The following is a 16,972-nucleotide window of genomic DNA, read 5'->3' as shown; positions in this document are numbered from 1 at the left end:
AAGACGACTACAGAAGGAATAGAGATTAGGGCAGAACTAAATTGATCTCTCATATCGACAGTTTAGCAATATGAGATGAAAGATGACATGAGGCAGCTGGCAAAAACGCTGTATAAGGTACATGTAGGTAGACTATCGGTACTGCGAAGGGCTATAGGGGCTGTAGAGACTGTAGTGTATACCTAGGTAGGTGGCCCCCCATAAACCTGTAGCCCCTATAGCACTATCGCTATGCCTATATCCCTCATTCTACGTATATCTGACACCCCTTGGCACTCGCTGGCGAGCTGCTTATTCAATAGCATACACCATGACCACGAAATCCATGATAAATACAAGCATCCCATCTAGTTCCCAGTCGGGAGAGGCTCCGAGGGAGACCCAGGGCCCTTGACGAACATCGGTGGGCCTTTGAGATCAGGCGCATCCATCATCTCAATCAACACCACGACCGCCGGATGCATGCCAGCCGCAACCGCCTCCGCCGTCCATTCTTCCCTGCGCAATTGTCGAAATTGGCGCCCGGACTCTTGACTGAACTCTTCCAACCTAGCCAACGGCAACAAGAGGTCCGCCATGTGATGCACATAGCCGACTTTCTCCGTTCTGCCCGTCGCTTCGCCCTTCATGACATGCGATACGATGCCGGCGCGAACGGTTCGAGCGTGAACGAGATCCAGGAACCCCGTGCCGTGGTTGAGCTTGGGCACCGCCGATAGCTTATCCATGTACCAGATCAACGCATTCATCCAGTCGAGCTGGGCGGCTTGTCCTTCGGCGTCTCTCCCAGACCGGATGATCGTCGAGGGACGATGAATCCATATCGGTAGACGAGTGGCCTCATGAACCCGCTCAAGCAATGTCTCGGCAGCCCACTTCGTCGAGCGATATCCCGAGGATCCGTCTGTTGGCGGTTGCGGCGCCCCGGGTGAGTAAATGGGGACCTCGCCGATCTGTTCTTTGTTCGAGTATCGTCCGACGGCGTTGGAGGACACGAAATGTAGCGGCACCCTGCGCGGCAAGCACAGCCGGATTAGCTCAAGTGTGGAATCGATATTTGACGGTTTCAAGTCAAAGTAGGATTTGAGGTGCGATGTATCAGCGCCATTGTGAATAACTGCGTCCACCTCCCCAAATATCGATGCTGCCGCCGCCTCGGAAAGACCTAGTCGTGGTTGGTGCAATTCGCCTTCGTAGTAAACAACGCGTTCATCTTGTGGTAAGTCACCCTTTTTCAGCTTTTCTTGAAGTCTTCGCATAGCTATGCAGTGGACCTTTGTGATAGAGGGCTGCTCTAGGAGAGCTTGGAGGATGTGATGTCCCAGGAACCCACTGGCCCCAGTCAGGACGATTGTATTCGGAGCAGCGCCGTTGCCAGTGGATACGACAGGTATAGCTGTAAGTCCGGACAAATCTGCAGGGGGGGCAGTTTCCACGTCCCAGTCGATTGTCATTTTGCTAGCATCTTCTTTGGTTATTTCTCCAAGTCCATCTCGATTCGGCATCATGGGTACGAGCTCAGATGGTATATGATTTATAGCAAACGAAACCAAGTCTCCAGTGGGATCATTGCCCATGATCTTGAGAACAGGGATATTGACCTTCAGGTTCTTCGTAAACCAGGTGCGTAGGTCTATGGAGACCAGTGAATCAATGCCAAGGTCAATGCTTCGCATCTCCATGAGCTCGTCGTCGGACATTGTTGTATGTAACACCTTGCGTAATTCGTTCGAAAATGCCCCTAACGTGGTCAGCTTGAGTCAAAGTCACTACTCTTGGTTAGATGAATACCTTTGATAATATTTTGCAGGTCGACTTCAGTCTCGCACATAGCAAGGAGCTCTTTGGTGGAGGCGCCCTTTGATCCTTTTGTCTTTTGCCCTAATCCTACCTGTCGGAAGTGAGAAAAGATAGGATTTGAAAAGAAAGCCGGGGCATTGGAATCATCAAATGGGACGGCACGAAGCGCCGTCGTAAGCTCCGGACCACATGTAGACGAGTTAGGACGACCAGCTTCGATGGCTTCAGCAAAGATCTGATGGAAGTCCCCTTCGGACACAGGCATAAGGGAAAGTCTTTGCATGATAGACTCTAGGACCTTTTTATCTGACCTTTCCAACAGACCGACGCCAGCGATTGCTCCCAAGTTGATGGCCGTGGCGGCGAGACCACGTTTCCTGCGCTGGGCTGCAAGACCGCACATGAACGTGTTGGCTGCAGCATAGTTAGCCTGCCCTTCGCTGCCGAGCAGACCAGTTATGGAGGAGGTAAGAATGAAGAAGTCCAAGTTTTCATGGTAGAAAATACGATCCAAGTGTATTGTTCCGAGCACTTTAGGGGCGAGACTATCTTCGAGCTCATTGAAAGACATGTTGAGAATCGAATTATCCCTAAAGACGGCGGCGCCGTTCATGACACCGGCAATAGGCGGTAAGGTAGCGCAAATCTCAGCATGCGCTCTCTTGAGACTCATTTCGTCGGTCAAATCGCTAGGCTTTGGTCAGTACTTAGAAGGGCAGAGTGGAACAGTTCACATACCATGCAACTACCTCAATCCTAACCCCATTACGCTTGTGAGCTTCGACCCATTCAACGTCCAAATCAGGCCGCCTCCTAGAAAAGACCAGGTTCTTGGCTCCCTGCTGAATCATCCAGTCAAACAGCGATGCCCCGAGTGCGGTAGACAAGCCAATTATCCAGTAGGTCTTGTCACTGCGGAAGGTTTGCTGATTGTCTGCTCTGCCCACTGTAATTGGTATAGTACTAGACTTTGTCCAATCTATAATCTCTAGGGGGTTGCCTGTGAGAGGTCTTTCAAGAAGACTGCCTATGTCCACCGAGAAATCAAGCGAGCGAGCTAGTTCTAAATGTGCTGGATCGTAACTGTTGATCTTGTTGATAGCGCGGCGAAGAGCGCTCACAATGCTTGCCGCGTTTGACAATCCCTCGTAACTAAAAATCGTGCTAGCCGATTCCCTGCGACAGTGGTGTGGTAGAACAGACATGATTGCGGATTCGTTTAGCTCCCTTTCATCGTCGGAGGCTGAGAGCCCTATGAATAGCACAGCTGCACTTGGTAAGATCTTGTTGAGCTCACACTGGGTCAAGTATGGTGCAAGCTTAGCACCGGCAGCTTCGACATTAGTGGAATCGGACAAGAAGACAAGATTTATGCCTAGAAAGGAAGCTTGAGCTCTAAGGGCAATTACCATATGCCCTGTTGCGTTGAATGCCACCGCTGTTGAGCCAGCCGATAGTGAATCGAGTAATGCCATAGAGATCATTTGTGCTGCTAGTAAATCCAAGAGGGAAGCATTCCCTGTAAAGGGAACAAGAGACGTGACGGGAAGTTGATAGGTCGACGCCAGAGAGGCTGTGAGAGTGACATAGGTTTTCTGCGAAACTTCGTGTCGGCACAACACAAGGTACTGTTGACCAACTGAGGTCTTAATCGCAGTTGAGGTTGAATACATTGTAACCAGGTCGAGGTTTTCAGGCATATGCATGCATTGAGCTGTCAGGTACCTCGCAGTCCAACCTAACTTTGTTGTTTCGAGAGAAAATTGGGAGTGATGAGTGTCAACTAGCTGTTTGATCTCGCGCGATGAAGAGTTATGACGATTGTTGAACGTGGGGATTGGCTTTAGGCGCGGGATCATCTCGATTCCCCTTTCGTCAATGATGATTTCTGGTTCCGCATTCCACAAAGTTGACTCTGGTATTGTCGAAACAAAACGTAAAAATATCTCGGCTATTTGGTGGGCTTCCGTCAGCAGAGGATTATAAATATCCAACTGCTGCAATAAAAGACCCGGCGTCTCGATCGCGGCTGTTCTCCCGAACCCCAGAGTGAGGTTGGAGTACGGCTGATGATCGACTCGGCCACTTGTTACCCAAAGAAGCTTCTTTCCATGACCAAACATTTGCTTCAAAGCGGAAAATCTCGGTTCTGTGATATCTAAAAACACTGGCTCGTCCAACTCGGTCAAACTGATCACGGTACTTCGGCTGTTAATGGTGGAGTAATCGACTTCCTCTAATGTATTAAACCGCTGAACTGGAACTTGTGCGAATATTCTTTCGAGACCATCGGCCAAATGAGAACTGCGTGGAGATTTCCCACCGACGATTATTAAATCTTCAATCGGGGGTGGGTGGCAAGACATCATGGAAACTGGATTTCTCAGAAACGCGACCTGCTCATTGACAGCTTGAGAAAGGAAAAGCTTTGCTCCAAATGTGTCAGTAAGTTGCTTCGGCGCAGTCAACTCAACTCCAGAGAATCCAGTGCACTTGAGAGATTTGTCCCATTCTTCAGTTGACAGGTAGGGATTCAATGTCCGTCCCTGATCAGCGCCTAGCCACCATCCGCCCAGGGTTCCGAAGATGGAAGTAAGGCCGCCGTCACCTCCGCTACTTGTTAGACTACCTTCGGCGACAATAAGATAGCCACCAGGCTTCAACAGTTTACGAAGATTGCACAGCGATGAGTTTCTATGTCAGACCAGTGAGCCGGAATTTTCTGCCAGAAGAGTATTAAGAGCCGAACTTACAGGTCCTTAGTAGCATGCATGATCCAAAATGCAATTATCACGTCATAGGAGCTTTCAACGTAGCCCTGGGTGGTAGGATCTAACTCCAGATCGATTGTTAGAACTGGCTTTGGATCATCCACCTGGGAGAAGAACGCCGTGCCGTCAGGTTGGATCGAGCCCGAGACGTTGGTGTAGGTGTAATTAAGGAAGCTATTATTAATAGCGGAAGGGATCCTCGATGTCACACCTTCGCCTGAACCGGCACCTTAGTCAAATGTTAAACCCGGAATCTCATCGGTAGAGAGAGCGTAAGGATACCAAGAACATACCTATCTCCAAAATGTTCAATTGTGGAAAGTGATTGACAAGCTGCTTCATTAATCCAACGATCCACGTAGCCGACGATTGAATCACGGCACCATTGGTGTAGTAGTCACCTAAGATATTAGCCTTGCGAAATTCTTCGATCATCGTTGTTTCCCCTCTTAGAGCACGGGGCATCTGCTCGCCAACAAGATGTGCCAGGCGGATGTCTGGTACGTCAGAGAATCCTTCACTTGCGCGCATTACACTATCGAGAGTGTCATTTTCCCATTCTTTGTTGGCTAGTCCATGACTACCACTATCGACGAGAGATGTAATGTGATGGGCGTGAGAAAGATAGAAGCATAATGGCCGCTGAGATCTTAATGGGTGGTCTTGAGCAAGTTGAAGGTCGATCTGGTGGAGGTAGAAGGCCGAAATTCTTTCCATCACGCTCATGGTGTCATGCATATGTTGATCTAATGGGGTATAGCTTGAGCCATCCAGGCTATGGCTGATCCATTGTGTTGTTGAAAACAGTTTTCTATCGTCTTTCTCGGCACTAGCTCCACCAAACGGAACAAGTTTGATACCTTGCATCTGAACCATAACATTCGAGGAGCAAGGAGAAGAGATATTCACATCTCCAATAATACCAATCTCATCGTTGCTACTAAAAATAGCCCCCTCGACTGGCAGGAGTTGTGCTGATTTGGTATCTCGAGAGCTGCACTGTGCAGGTTCTACTCGAATCAGACGTATGGCTGTTGGAAGATGCAAAGCACGGAGTTGCTCATCGTTCGGATAACTGCAAGCCAGCAAAATAGCCTGGAATGCGGCATCCAACTCTGCAGGGTGGATGAGAAGTGACTCGGACTCTAGATTCGAGGGTACTGTGTGAATCAAGCTAGAAGACAGTCGATTTTTTCTCGTAAGTTGCGACAATGAACGGAAATGACCAGTAAAGTTGTACCCAAGCTCTGCCAGAGCAGAGTAGAAGCTATCGACATCAACCCTGGTTGCATGCTGGAGCTTCGAGGCTATAAGGCTTGGAGGGAGAAGTGGAGTTGCGGGTGTTCCGAGTTTGATCACGATGGTTGCGCTTGCTGCGAGAGTGAGGATCTCAACATCGTGTCCAACAGCAGCTGAGTAGGTGAACCTTGCCTTTAGGCAATCTGATCCAGTAGTGGGAATCTGGACAAGTTCAACCAGCACTTCGACGCCAGCATCGTCTTCCGGCAGAACGACGGCATGGTGAATTGTAAAGTCGGCAAGCTCAATCAATCGAATATCCCTGTCACTAGCAAGTATACGTGAGGCTTCAAGCGCTGAGCAGAGATATCCTGCAGCAGGAAAAACGACTTGGCCTTGTATAGCGTGTCCGGAGAGCCATTCTATTTCTTTGATGCGTAAGAGGTTGCGCCAACTAAGGTGATGATTGGTGCTGTCTGGGGTTATGTCTCCCAAGAGAGGATGAACCGCCTTCTTTCTGAGACGCATATTTCGAGAGGCTCGCGCCTCATGCCAGAACTTAGTGCTGTGGTCCCATGGGTATGAAGGCAAGCCCTTGACGACACTGTACTTGTTGTTCATATCTCCAAGCATGCTTCTCTCACACTCCCAAAGATTGACCTGTGGAGGACCTAAAAGGGACCAAAGCTGACCTAGGGCGACTGAAAATCCCTCATCTGCGGTGATGCCGCGTTTCAGCGTCCCAAGGTATGGAACTTGCTGCCCTGAGGGGGCTGCTTCTCCGATGGTTTGACTAGCGGGCCCCTTCAAAGCCGGATGAGCACCGACCTCAATGACGACTTCGAAGTCCATTTCTGTGACTGCCCTAGTAAGCGCTTGAGAGAAAAGAACTGGGTTTGCCATGTTTTCGGCCCAGTAGTTGCAGGAAACACCCTGGGCAGGGTCAATTGCCTTATCGTACACACTCGAGTACCATAAACAGGTATTGCTGCTCTCTTGGACCTGTCGCTGCCGCACACAAGCCTCGAGAGAGGTGATATAGGGGCCACCGCATGGCTCCATATGTGCTGAATGGTACGCCTTGTCAACTTTCAACCGTCGGTTGAACACCTTTTCGGCATCCAGTGTGGCTTGTAACTCAATAATTGCGTCCTCATCTCCACTGATAGTAACGCTGGAGGAGGAGTTGCTCGCCGCAATTGAGATTCGGCCCGCAAATTGAATACGATTGCATATGATGCTTGCCTTGCTCATCGACAAACCTACAGCCAGCATCGCTCCAGGGATCTCTTTCCCCTTTGGACTTTCCGCCGAGCTTAAGTGCAGGCCTCGATAATAAGCAATAGAGATAGCTTCTCGAGCCGTGAGGAATCCAGCAGCATATGCTGCAGCAATTTCACCGGAAGAGTGGCCGACTACAGCGCAGAAATCGACCTTGGCTAACTTGAGTAAGTCAACCATCATGATTTGCACAGCAGTGCACAGAGGCTGAGATATGGTAGCTTCCTGGACTCGAGAAGACTTGGCGTTTGCTAGGAGTTCGGCTTTCAAAGACCACGAGGGACGATCGTTAATGGGAAGCTGGCTGAGCATCATCTCTAGATGCTTGATAATTCGACGGGCCTGTGGCCACTTTTCTATCAGTTCAGCGCCCATACGCGGATACTGCGCGCCTTGGCCGGTGAAGACTCCCAGGATTCCATGGTGTTGGCCAGGGTGGGCCAATGCCAAAGCCTTAGTGCTGATGATGCCTCCCTCTTGCTGCAAATGGATATTGATTTTTTCTGAGAGATCATCAAGATCACCTGCAGCAAAAGATACGCGAAAAGAAAAAGGACCTCTTCTCTCACACAGGGTATATGCTAAATCTTCTATAGCAATATCCGGCTTCGATAATAAGTAATTCGCATAAGAGGTAAGAACAGCCTTGAGAGCTTTCTCGGATGGAGCTGAGAAGACGAACGGTATAGTAGGGCGGGAGCCACTGTGTAGTATTTGGTTTGCTTTGGGCAGAGGAGGATGGTAGCTTTCCAGAATTGCGTGAGCATTAGCTCCCCCAAAACCTAAAGATTGTCAATATACTGTATATGCGGGTGAGAAATATGGGTTGCCCTTCGTACCGAAACTATTAACACTAGCTCGTCTCACTTGTTGGTCAGGGATCTTCGGCCACGGCTTTGCGGATGTGGCAATCTCAAGGTTGTCGTAGAATGGTGCTACCCGGTCACTGAGTTGGTTGAAAAGATAATTGGGTGGAATTGTGGAATTCCGAAGGGCGAGGGATGCTTTCAGAATTGCTGCAAGGCCTGCAGATCCTTCTGTGTGGCCTAGTACGGTCTTGATAGACCCGACATATAATGGATGTCTTTCGATCGCCCCATCATGACCGGTATTATCAAGTATAGGATCGCGGAAGAATGCTTTGCTAATCGCTTCAGCTTCGATTGGATCACCAGCTGGAGTACCTGTTCCACAGAGGATTAAAATAAATAATAACGCAATATTTTCATAGATTATAATACTCACCAGTGCCGTGAGCCTCGAAATATTGCGGCCGGTCGCATGGATTCTGCAAGTTCAATCCAGCCTTGGCGTATGTACTCCGAATCAAAGCCTCCTGGGCGGCTGCACTAGGCATGGTGATTCCAGGAGTAGACCCGTCCTGATTCAGCCCCGTTTCTCGGATGATACATTCAATATGATCACCGTCTGCTAGGGCCGCGCTCAATGTCTTCAAGACCACAGATGTCACACCATCTCCACGGGCATACCCATTGGCTGCCTGGTCCCACATCTTACTCCGGCCGTCTGGGGAAAGCATCTTTAGCTTACTTTCGATGACAAAATATTCTGGCCCTAGTATCAAGTTTGTGCCGCAGGCTATAGCCATTCTGCTCTCACCATTCCTGAGAGACTGCACTGCTAGGTGAAGGGCGACGAGACTCGCGGAACACCCTGTATCAACTGTCATAGACGGCCCATGCCAGTTGAAAAAGTAGGATACCCTATTAGACACGATAGCTGAAGAGATACCAGTTGCGTGGTATGTAGGGACATGTGCAAGGTCGCGTGTGAGCATCATCCCATAGTCGTTGGTCATCAGACCAGCATAGACGGCAGTATCACTTCCATTAAGCCCGGTGATAGACATGCCAGCTGCTTCAATAGATTCATAAACAACCTCTAGAAGAAGACGCTGCTGTGGATCCATTGACTTTGCTTCGCTTGGTTTAATACCAAAGAACGTTGCATCAAATTGACTTGGATCATGATTCATAACGTAGGCATGCCTAACGTTGCTGTGACCATGATAAGATCCATCAGGGTGGTAGAATCCATCAACGCTGAATCGGTCAGTGGTGATTTCTTTACGAAGATCACAAGGCTCGCGTAGAAGTTGCCAGAGCTTGGAGGGTGAATCGATATCTCCAGCAAGACGACATCCACTGCCAACAATGGCAATAGGCTCGTTCATTTCCATGGTGATGTGCTGGCAGGACCGTTGAAAGATATAGCAAAGCGTCAGATGAGACTGATGAATAGTAAAGCATCGAGCACAGATGGGAAGAGGAGAATGATGGCACAACCTATTTATGCTTGCTGATCTAGAAGATGCCACATAGGGACATGAGCCCTCGTCAGCCGTAAAGTGTTGAAAGGCGCCAACAGAGACAGATACATTCTGAAGTTAACAAACATCATTACCCGCACGCACACCTCAGTCGGACTTCATACCCGAAAAAGAAATAACCAGTTGCCTTACATTCCTTCGGGTTCAGCCCATGTGTAGGGTTGCTCTATAGCTTATATGATGGTGCAGGGATTTCTAAGATGATAGTAACTCGTATCTAGTGAGACAACAACGTTACAATGCCATTAGACAAGGCTACTGATAGAGATGCCGCGATATTTTAATAACCCGAAAAAATGATTGCCATTATATACCTTGGACCTAAGGGTTATGTCTTCATGGGTTAGATGAAAAACTTGACAATATCATATAACTCTATATGAATCTTAATATCATATATCTATTTGATTTAATTATCTTTGTTAAGAAGATTTAACTTAGGGCGCAACTCTGTATACTTATTGATGATGTGTTCTATATCTCCTACAAAAGGGGAAAAGGGGCTGTTCGTGTGCGGTCACGTGATCTGAGGTTTTCCTTTATCAGCCCACTTTTCCACCCACGATGGTGGATTTTTAGTGTTCGGGAGGCGTTTTAACCCACACCACCATCCACTGCGATAGTGGCGCCTATAAGGCGGAAGGAAGGAAAGGCGTTGTCGTTTTGGGTGTTATTTCGCGTAGTATTTGATTTTTGGCCTCCAGTTGCCCGTATGCTTAGTCTGGGCAGTTATTCAGGCCCTAGGCGCAGTCGGACAAAGGGCTGTGCCGTCTTGGCACGGCCCGAATAGCCTACCTACGACTAAGACGTGATAGAGGCTTACGCTCCCCAAGTGCGTAGTATGTTCAACCAGTTCTTCTTCGTCCCGCGTAGCTGTGTGTAGGCCTAGAAGAAGGATGAAGAAGATAAAGACTGCCCACTACAGAACTTTTATCTTCTTCGTGCTACAGCCGCAGGTGGGTGGCATAGGCCTTCGGCTTCGGCATCCCACCTCCCGCCCTACGGGGTTGTGGCATTTGCGTAAATTTCTTCATAATGATTATTATGTGTAACTATTATACATATCAACCCCATTTATATATTAATAGAGTTAAACTTCAAGATTTTCTATGCTATTTACTTATCTATACTTTCTTTTGAAGCTTTCTGTGATATTTCGATATCTAAATGATGGAATGATTTAACTCTGCTCTTTCTTATTTAATATCGTGCCCGGTTGAGTGCACGCCTGTTGCGCTGTAAGAATAAATTAGTCTTGCAACAATAGCTAGTATTAGCCTGACCGTTCGCAGTGTTGCTCGTAGAACTAGGCGCATATCATAGACGAATTAGAATTTTGCAATTCTCCTTATGCAAAGTTCTTATCTACAAAGCACTCGTCTCCAGCCCCATGCAACTTTGGGGCACAGGCTTTATACACGCACGCAGGACTCGTAGTCCAGGTCCGCGTTGGAGTAACCGCGAATTCACGACGCAGTTTCATTTCAATGTGTTACGTAGGTGAGAAGATATTACAGATCAGAAAGTAACCTAAGCAGAATGACCCGGCATGCCCAAATATAGCATGGGCTAGATTTTCGGCTTGGGTATGTTTCTGAGTACAATAATCTTTCAATATGGCTTCAGTGGACACCTTTAGTTACAGTAAGTAAGTCTCACATGAAGGTGTGGCGACAGGGCTGATTATATGAGACTGCGTATAGGTGTTCAGCCCGTGTGAGACTAGATCTGGTAACAATCAAAATTACCCGTTATCAGGATGCATCAGTGGATTAGCGATAATTATAGTATAAAATGTGATTCGACTGAACTTGAAGACTTCTCGCTAAGTACCTTGACTTGAGTAAAATACCAGCAGTTCGAATAGCGTCCGTTATATTCTACTAGACTAGATGGGCCTCCTTGTTGCAGCCTTGTGGGACCAACTAGCATACGTGATCTAGAAGTGCCAAAAGATCACGTAATTATTCGCTAATTGCTACACCGCCTCTTGTTCTTATCTACTATTATCCTGAATCTTACATGTGAAATCGTAGTCGTACAAGAAGTAAGTAAGCAAGTCTTACATGTGAAATCTTGGTTGTACAAGAAGGATTTAACTGACTCTATGTAAGCTAGTGAATAGGACCTTGCAATGCAGGCCGGTAGCGGAAAGGTAATACGTCAAAGTTCACATCCACCACACGGGCCGAATACCTTTGTCTATCTGTATGCGCGGATAGCCGAGAAGAACTCACTAGGCTTTCACGGCTATCTACGTTCCGACGATTGGCAAAGTGGGTTCGATTCCGGTACCTCCCCCCAGTCTGGTATGCTGGGTGCTGTCGACCCATTGCTTATGAGCTCGGCGGCGCAGTTAGACTATGAGATTCTAGGTTTCTGACTAGGCCACAGCGTCGGACCCTCGGATTCAGGGGGATACGACGTAATAATGCGGCGCTGAAAGGAACAAGCATGATAAGAGACGTACCTCCATATTTCCCATTGTTAGCTGTTTCGATTCATATATACATAATAGAACTTTGGTATTGCAGCAAGGTGACTGTTCAACCTAGACCATAAAAAAGATTATCTGAGGTCCGTCAACCAAAACAAGTATTATATTGATTCCTTGCCTCAAATTGCTCCACGGCACCTATTCTCCATCTACACGTCTATCTCACTATGGAGGCATCTCCGTTAACAGTTGTACTCGTTGCATTTGCAATTAATTGTTTGGTTTCGCCAATCCCTGAAGTTTCTACCGAGCTCTACGTTTTTCCCTACATTGCTATTAATCTTGCATTTTATTTCCACCTTTGTTCCCGGTCATATGCCCAGTATCACATATTGACTTCCATAGGAAGCGCAAATTCCATCTTTCTCACTAGCTCAGCCATTATTAGCATAGTTCGTCGCCTCTTCTTCTCACCCCTCAGGAAGTTTCCTGGTCCGAAGCTGGCAGCAGTATCTGGCTTGTGGAATGCGATAGAGGCCGGTCTGGGACGTGCTTCTAGAACCCACAAGGCGCTTCATGAGAAGTACACAAGTGATATCATCCGTATTGGGCCCAATGAACTTTCTATTAACAGTGTCGATGCTATCGAAAAGCTATATGGCGGTAAATATATCCGAGGGACATTCAATCAAGTTTTCAATATCCCTGGAGGAGAAAATGTTGCGACACTAAGAGACCAGAAGTTGCATGGGGCTTGGAGGAGAATGCTGTGAGTTGTGTCAGAATTCCTCGACTACGAACATTGAATAATATCGCTAAAGTAGAATATGTAGGTTGAAAGCTTTCAGCAAATCGGAACTATCGCGTATGACTGAACGAATACAAACGCATGTCGACCGAACCATTGCAATTTTACATCAGAAAGCGTCAAGCTCAGTTGATTGTGGCCAGCTATTAGACGCTTTCGCTTTCGACGTGTTAGTAAAACTTTCTTCCTCATATTTCTCGCCTCTCATTGAATTCGGTTAATGAAAGATCATGTATTCTATGTTAGAATCTCACACCTCGGTTTCTCTTATGATTCTGGTTTCCAAGACGGGTATGGTGATATGACCCCATTGAATTCAATACCCTCATTTCTGCGGTTCGTGTCGGTATGTAGCAGCCCTACGCCACTCACAATGGTTCAATGAATCTGATTTGGAGGGTGCGCCAAAGTTCGCGGGTCACTTGCCTCACCTACAACAGATTTTGCGTTATCTACCACTGCCTGACGAGCCTTTCATCAAACTAGCTAATCAGATCATGGCGGCACATGAGTCTCGAGAGGGCAAAAGCCAAGATATACTCAGCCATCTACTGGTTCCAGACACCGAGACGAATTTGGGCCTGAGCCCAGCGGACGTCAAGCAACATGTCCTTCTCCTTCTAACTGTGGGTGCACATTCCATAGGCACCACTTTAACGTGTATTTTTGCTGCTCTTGCGTCTCGACCAGAGATCCAAGAGAATCTCCGCAAAGAGATAGACTCGACATCGACTTTACACGGAGTTTTGTCTAGTGTAGAGATTGGAAAATTAAAGCTTCTGGAGAGTGTGGTGAAAGAAGCCTTGCGCATGTTTGGGCCTCTCCAAGGAGGAACACCGGCAATTGTTCCCAAGGGAGGAATAATACTCGACACAGGCATCATACTTCCTGAATATACACAAGTCTACGTTGGCCAGCATGTGATTGGAATGGATGAGAGATATTTCATTAGAGCCAAGGAGTTTCTTCCCGAGCGCTGGATGGAAGATAGCATAGGGAAAGGAAACAATTCATTGATCAAGGATCGACGAGCGTGGATCCCCTTTGGATATGGAACTCACGCTTGTGGTGGAAGAGCTCTCGCGATTGAGGAACTCAAACTCATGGTGGCGCGAGTTATAAGAGAATTCAGGGTTGATTTCCCGCAGGATCTCGGCCGCCCATTCGATTTTGATGCTTGGGTCGATGGGATAAAGGACCATTTCCTAACAGTTATCGAGAAGATGGAGTTGACCTTCACGCCCTGGGTAGATATTCAACGCTGAAATTAATACTTAAATTTGAAGTTATTCAACATAGAACTTAGTATAGCTATAAGATCGATAGTTAATCCTTAAATACACCAACGCTGAACAGTATAAATAGCCCCGACACATGAGTAGTAAAAAGACGTACACCGAATTATGCATGGATAGCGAAGCAAAATGTTTCAGCGCATGTGACACAATCAAGGGAAGACTGAGTGGCTTTCATGTCAATATGAATATGGCAACATGAATACGATGCCAACTCGAGACTAGAAATAGCATAGAGGACTACTCGAGGATTTTCGCAGTTATGTTCTACAATAACGGATACCGAACCTGTCAGACGTAGGTGGAGTCCAGGAGTAGCTAAACTAGGGCTCGAAGATCACACATATATATTCAGCACACCGCTCAACCGTTGGTGAGATAGAACCTAGCTCGCTAGAGCACTCAATACTACCTTAAATTGATCCCTCCTGCGCACTGTAGGGGCCGCGCGGCCCACCTACGTTCGAGAGAAACCACCGAGAACCTATATAGATGTGGCACTATAGATATGGAAGGTGAGGAGATAGAGAAGGAGAGAAGATGGGAGCGCCCGCACTCAATTCTTTAATAATTTTTCATCCCTGATCAGAAAGAAACATGCCGGGCAACTCTTTAAACAATAGGCTTTACAGGGCAAGACAACGGCTCTCCAGTGAGGTACTTTGCTGATAGGTAGTGTAAGTGCCCTCCCTGATTAATATTTAGCCTCTGCCCCCCACCAATGAACCTACTTAGTCTATGTTGATCTAACTGTTACATAGAAGATAAATACCCCTCGAACTTTTGATCCTTTTGTAATGTCTAAAGCCTCAAATGATATCCTGAGATACAAATGCTATTGGATGGCGAAAGAACTAAAAGGTTTAGAATTGAATGTACAATGTCAGATAGATATCTTCACCATCAATCGCTAGCTACTTCCCCCTTCTTTTCGTCGTTTTCTGTTGAACTCTCTTCCATCTTATTACTATGATCGGGTAACCGCTTGAAAGGGATGGCGAGAGAAATTAGAACTGTTAAAGCGGCAGTGGCTAGTGAGAATGCAAAGACGTCTTTGATGCCCACCATATAAGCGTTAAGCACAGCAGTCAAGTCAGCTCCTTGGAAGGCTTGCCGAATTTGATCAGCCCCAGACCCGGTGGCGATGACTTGCTCAGCGCTGATATTGGGATACATGGTTTTAATATTGATAATTAAGCGATTGGCGAATATCGATTGTGCGATCAGGATGAAGTAGGTACCGCTAAGAGCTTGCATCACTGCGCTCAAGGTTAGCAATAAGAGAGAAATGATGAGGAAAGGTGTCCTCAAAAGCAGGGTGGAAAACATACTGAGTACGATGCCTGACGAACTTGTCATATCCTGAGGTCTCGAAAGGCCTTGCACTGCCGTTATTGGGATTTGATTACCGAGGCCAAGACCAAAACCGGCGAGGATCTGAGGGCCAATGTAACGAGCTTTAGGAGAGTCGACTTCTAATGTGTAAATAAGGGCGACGCCGGCAGTTGTGAGTAGGGCACTGATCAGTTCGAATGGTTGCAGGTACCGAGTCTTTCCGACAGCTGCACCACTGATAACGGCGCCAAGGGCGAAAAGAGCCAGAAAGGGGAGCAGGTTTACGCCACTTATAATCGCCGAGTCGCCGCGCACAGCTTGGAAATAGATGGGCAAATAAAAAACGATCTGGTAGTTTGCTGAGTTGCAACTATTGACTGGTTAGCTGAGCTGTCTTTAATAGGGGTAGTTAAGTAATTACGCACAAGAAACAATACAGGGCGTTGGCCCATGTTACCCGTGGTCTAAGTAGTCGCAAAGGGACAACTGCTAGTTCGCCTTGGAAAAACTCAATGATGAAAAATATTATTGTGAAAACCGGCCAAAGAACGAGAAGTGCGATCGAAGAGGGAGCACTCCATGGCTGAGTTTGACCGGACTCTTGCAAGGCCAATGCCAGGGTAATAAGGGAAGCTAGCAAAAAGGCGAAGCCGGGAAGATCTAGATGTAGAAGTATTTCGCCAAATGTTGCCTGGGCAGGCTTCACGTGTTTGGGTATGTTGAGGAAGAACAATATTAAGATAACAACCGGTCCCCCTAGCGGGAGATTGATCCAGAAACACCACCGCCAGGTGACGCTAGTGGTAAAGGCGCCGCCGATCAGAGGCCCAAGAATTGTCGATATTATGAAAACGGCTGTCCACATCCCAATAAGCGGAGGATGTAGCTTGGGATGGGACACGTGGTTGATGATTATGACAGAGCCGCTGAGAATGCCGCCGATACCTAAGCCTTGGATTGCTCGACCAACAATGACTGCAGCACTGTTTGTAGCTGACGCGGAGACGATACTGCCGATAATGAGAATGAACGTGGATACGAGGTATGTGTATTTGACGTTGAGATACTTGTAGGCCTTGCCCCATACAGATGACGACGACGCGACAACCAGAAAAGTTGATGATCCATACCACCCGACGTCTTGAATGCGATGGAATTGGTCGGTGATGCCCGGGATTGCAGTCGAGATAATTCCCAGTTCCAGCCCTACGAGAGCAGTATTAAGGCAGATACTCAGCATAACGGTGAACAACTTCAACCCCGTCGCATAGTCCTTCGGATCTGTATCGCCAGGAGGGGAGTGTAAGTCATTGAAACCATTGTCAATTTCACAGCTTGCTTGGCGTGGGAAGTCGGGTATCGTCGAGGGTTCATCGCGACCCCTTGGGGGTTCTAAGTCCGCCATACTCTTTGCTTCTATATTTCTACAGGGTCGAAATGAGATTATGTTATCGGTAATGATGAGTGGTTTTGTTGACGCAGCTCGAAATGCATATAAGTAGTTTGTTCGGATCTTAAACGATGGACGCGTGAATCAGACAGTTTATATCACCATGAAAACCAATTTGGTAGATCTGACATATCTGGCATAATGAATGGCATATCGGAGGCAACAAGGGACAATCCCAAGATGCAAGATTACTCTGCATGGAAATC

At 47.4% G+C, this 16,972-nt stretch overlaps 3 protein-coding genes across 3 annotated transcripts; 1 reads left to right on the top strand and 2 right to left on the bottom strand.

The window, feature by feature from the left end:
- Window positions 1-347: 347 nt before the first annotated feature.
- F5B22DRAFT_639320 (uncharacterized protein) lies at window positions 348-9,291 on the bottom strand (the record flags this gene model as incomplete). Its single annotated transcript, XM_047977700.1, has 12 exons — window positions 348-1,741; window positions 1,792-2,489; window positions 2,539-2,945; window positions 3,387-4,034; window positions 4,197-4,494; window positions 4,554-4,788; window positions 4,865-5,731; window positions 5,798-6,132; window positions 6,318-6,375; window positions 6,455-7,873; window positions 7,931-8,275; window positions 8,337-9,291. The coding sequence occupies 12 exons, from the start codon at window positions 9,289-9,291 to the stop codon at window positions 348-350; spliced, it is 7,659 nt and encodes a 2,552-aa protein (XP_047826552.1).
- Window positions 9,292-12,105: 2,814 nt separating this feature from the next.
- Window positions 12,106-13,951, top strand: F5B22DRAFT_650873 (cytochrome P450; the record flags this gene model as incomplete). The annotated part of the gene is made up of 4 exons (XM_047979376.1): window positions 12,106-12,647; window positions 12,712-12,855; window positions 12,933-13,032; window positions 13,097-13,951. 4 exons carry the CDS (start codon window positions 12,106-12,108, stop codon window positions 13,949-13,951), a joined length of 1,641 nt encoding a protein of 546 aa, XP_047826551.1.
- Window positions 13,952-14,884: 933 nt separating this feature from the next.
- Window positions 14,885-16,721, bottom strand: F5B22DRAFT_660396 (putative MFS transporter; the record flags this gene model as incomplete). The annotated part of the gene is made up of 4 exons (XM_047980282.1): window positions 14,885-15,240; window positions 15,313-15,686; window positions 15,742-16,597; window positions 16,634-16,721. 4 exons carry the CDS (start codon window positions 16,719-16,721, stop codon window positions 14,885-14,887), a joined length of 1,674 nt encoding a protein of 557 aa, XP_047826550.1.
- Window positions 16,722-16,972: the final 251 nt, after the last annotated feature.

This window comes from Xylaria bambusicola (genome assembly GCF_022495145.1).
Source record: "Xylaria bambusicola strain CBS 139988 unplaced genomic scaffold F5B22scaffold_59, whole genome shotgun sequence".
NCBI classification, from domain to species: Eukaryota; Fungi; Ascomycota; class Sordariomycetes; order Xylariales; family Xylariaceae; genus Xylaria; species Xylaria bambusicola.
This window is presented reverse-complemented; position numbering and strand designations above follow the sequence as displayed.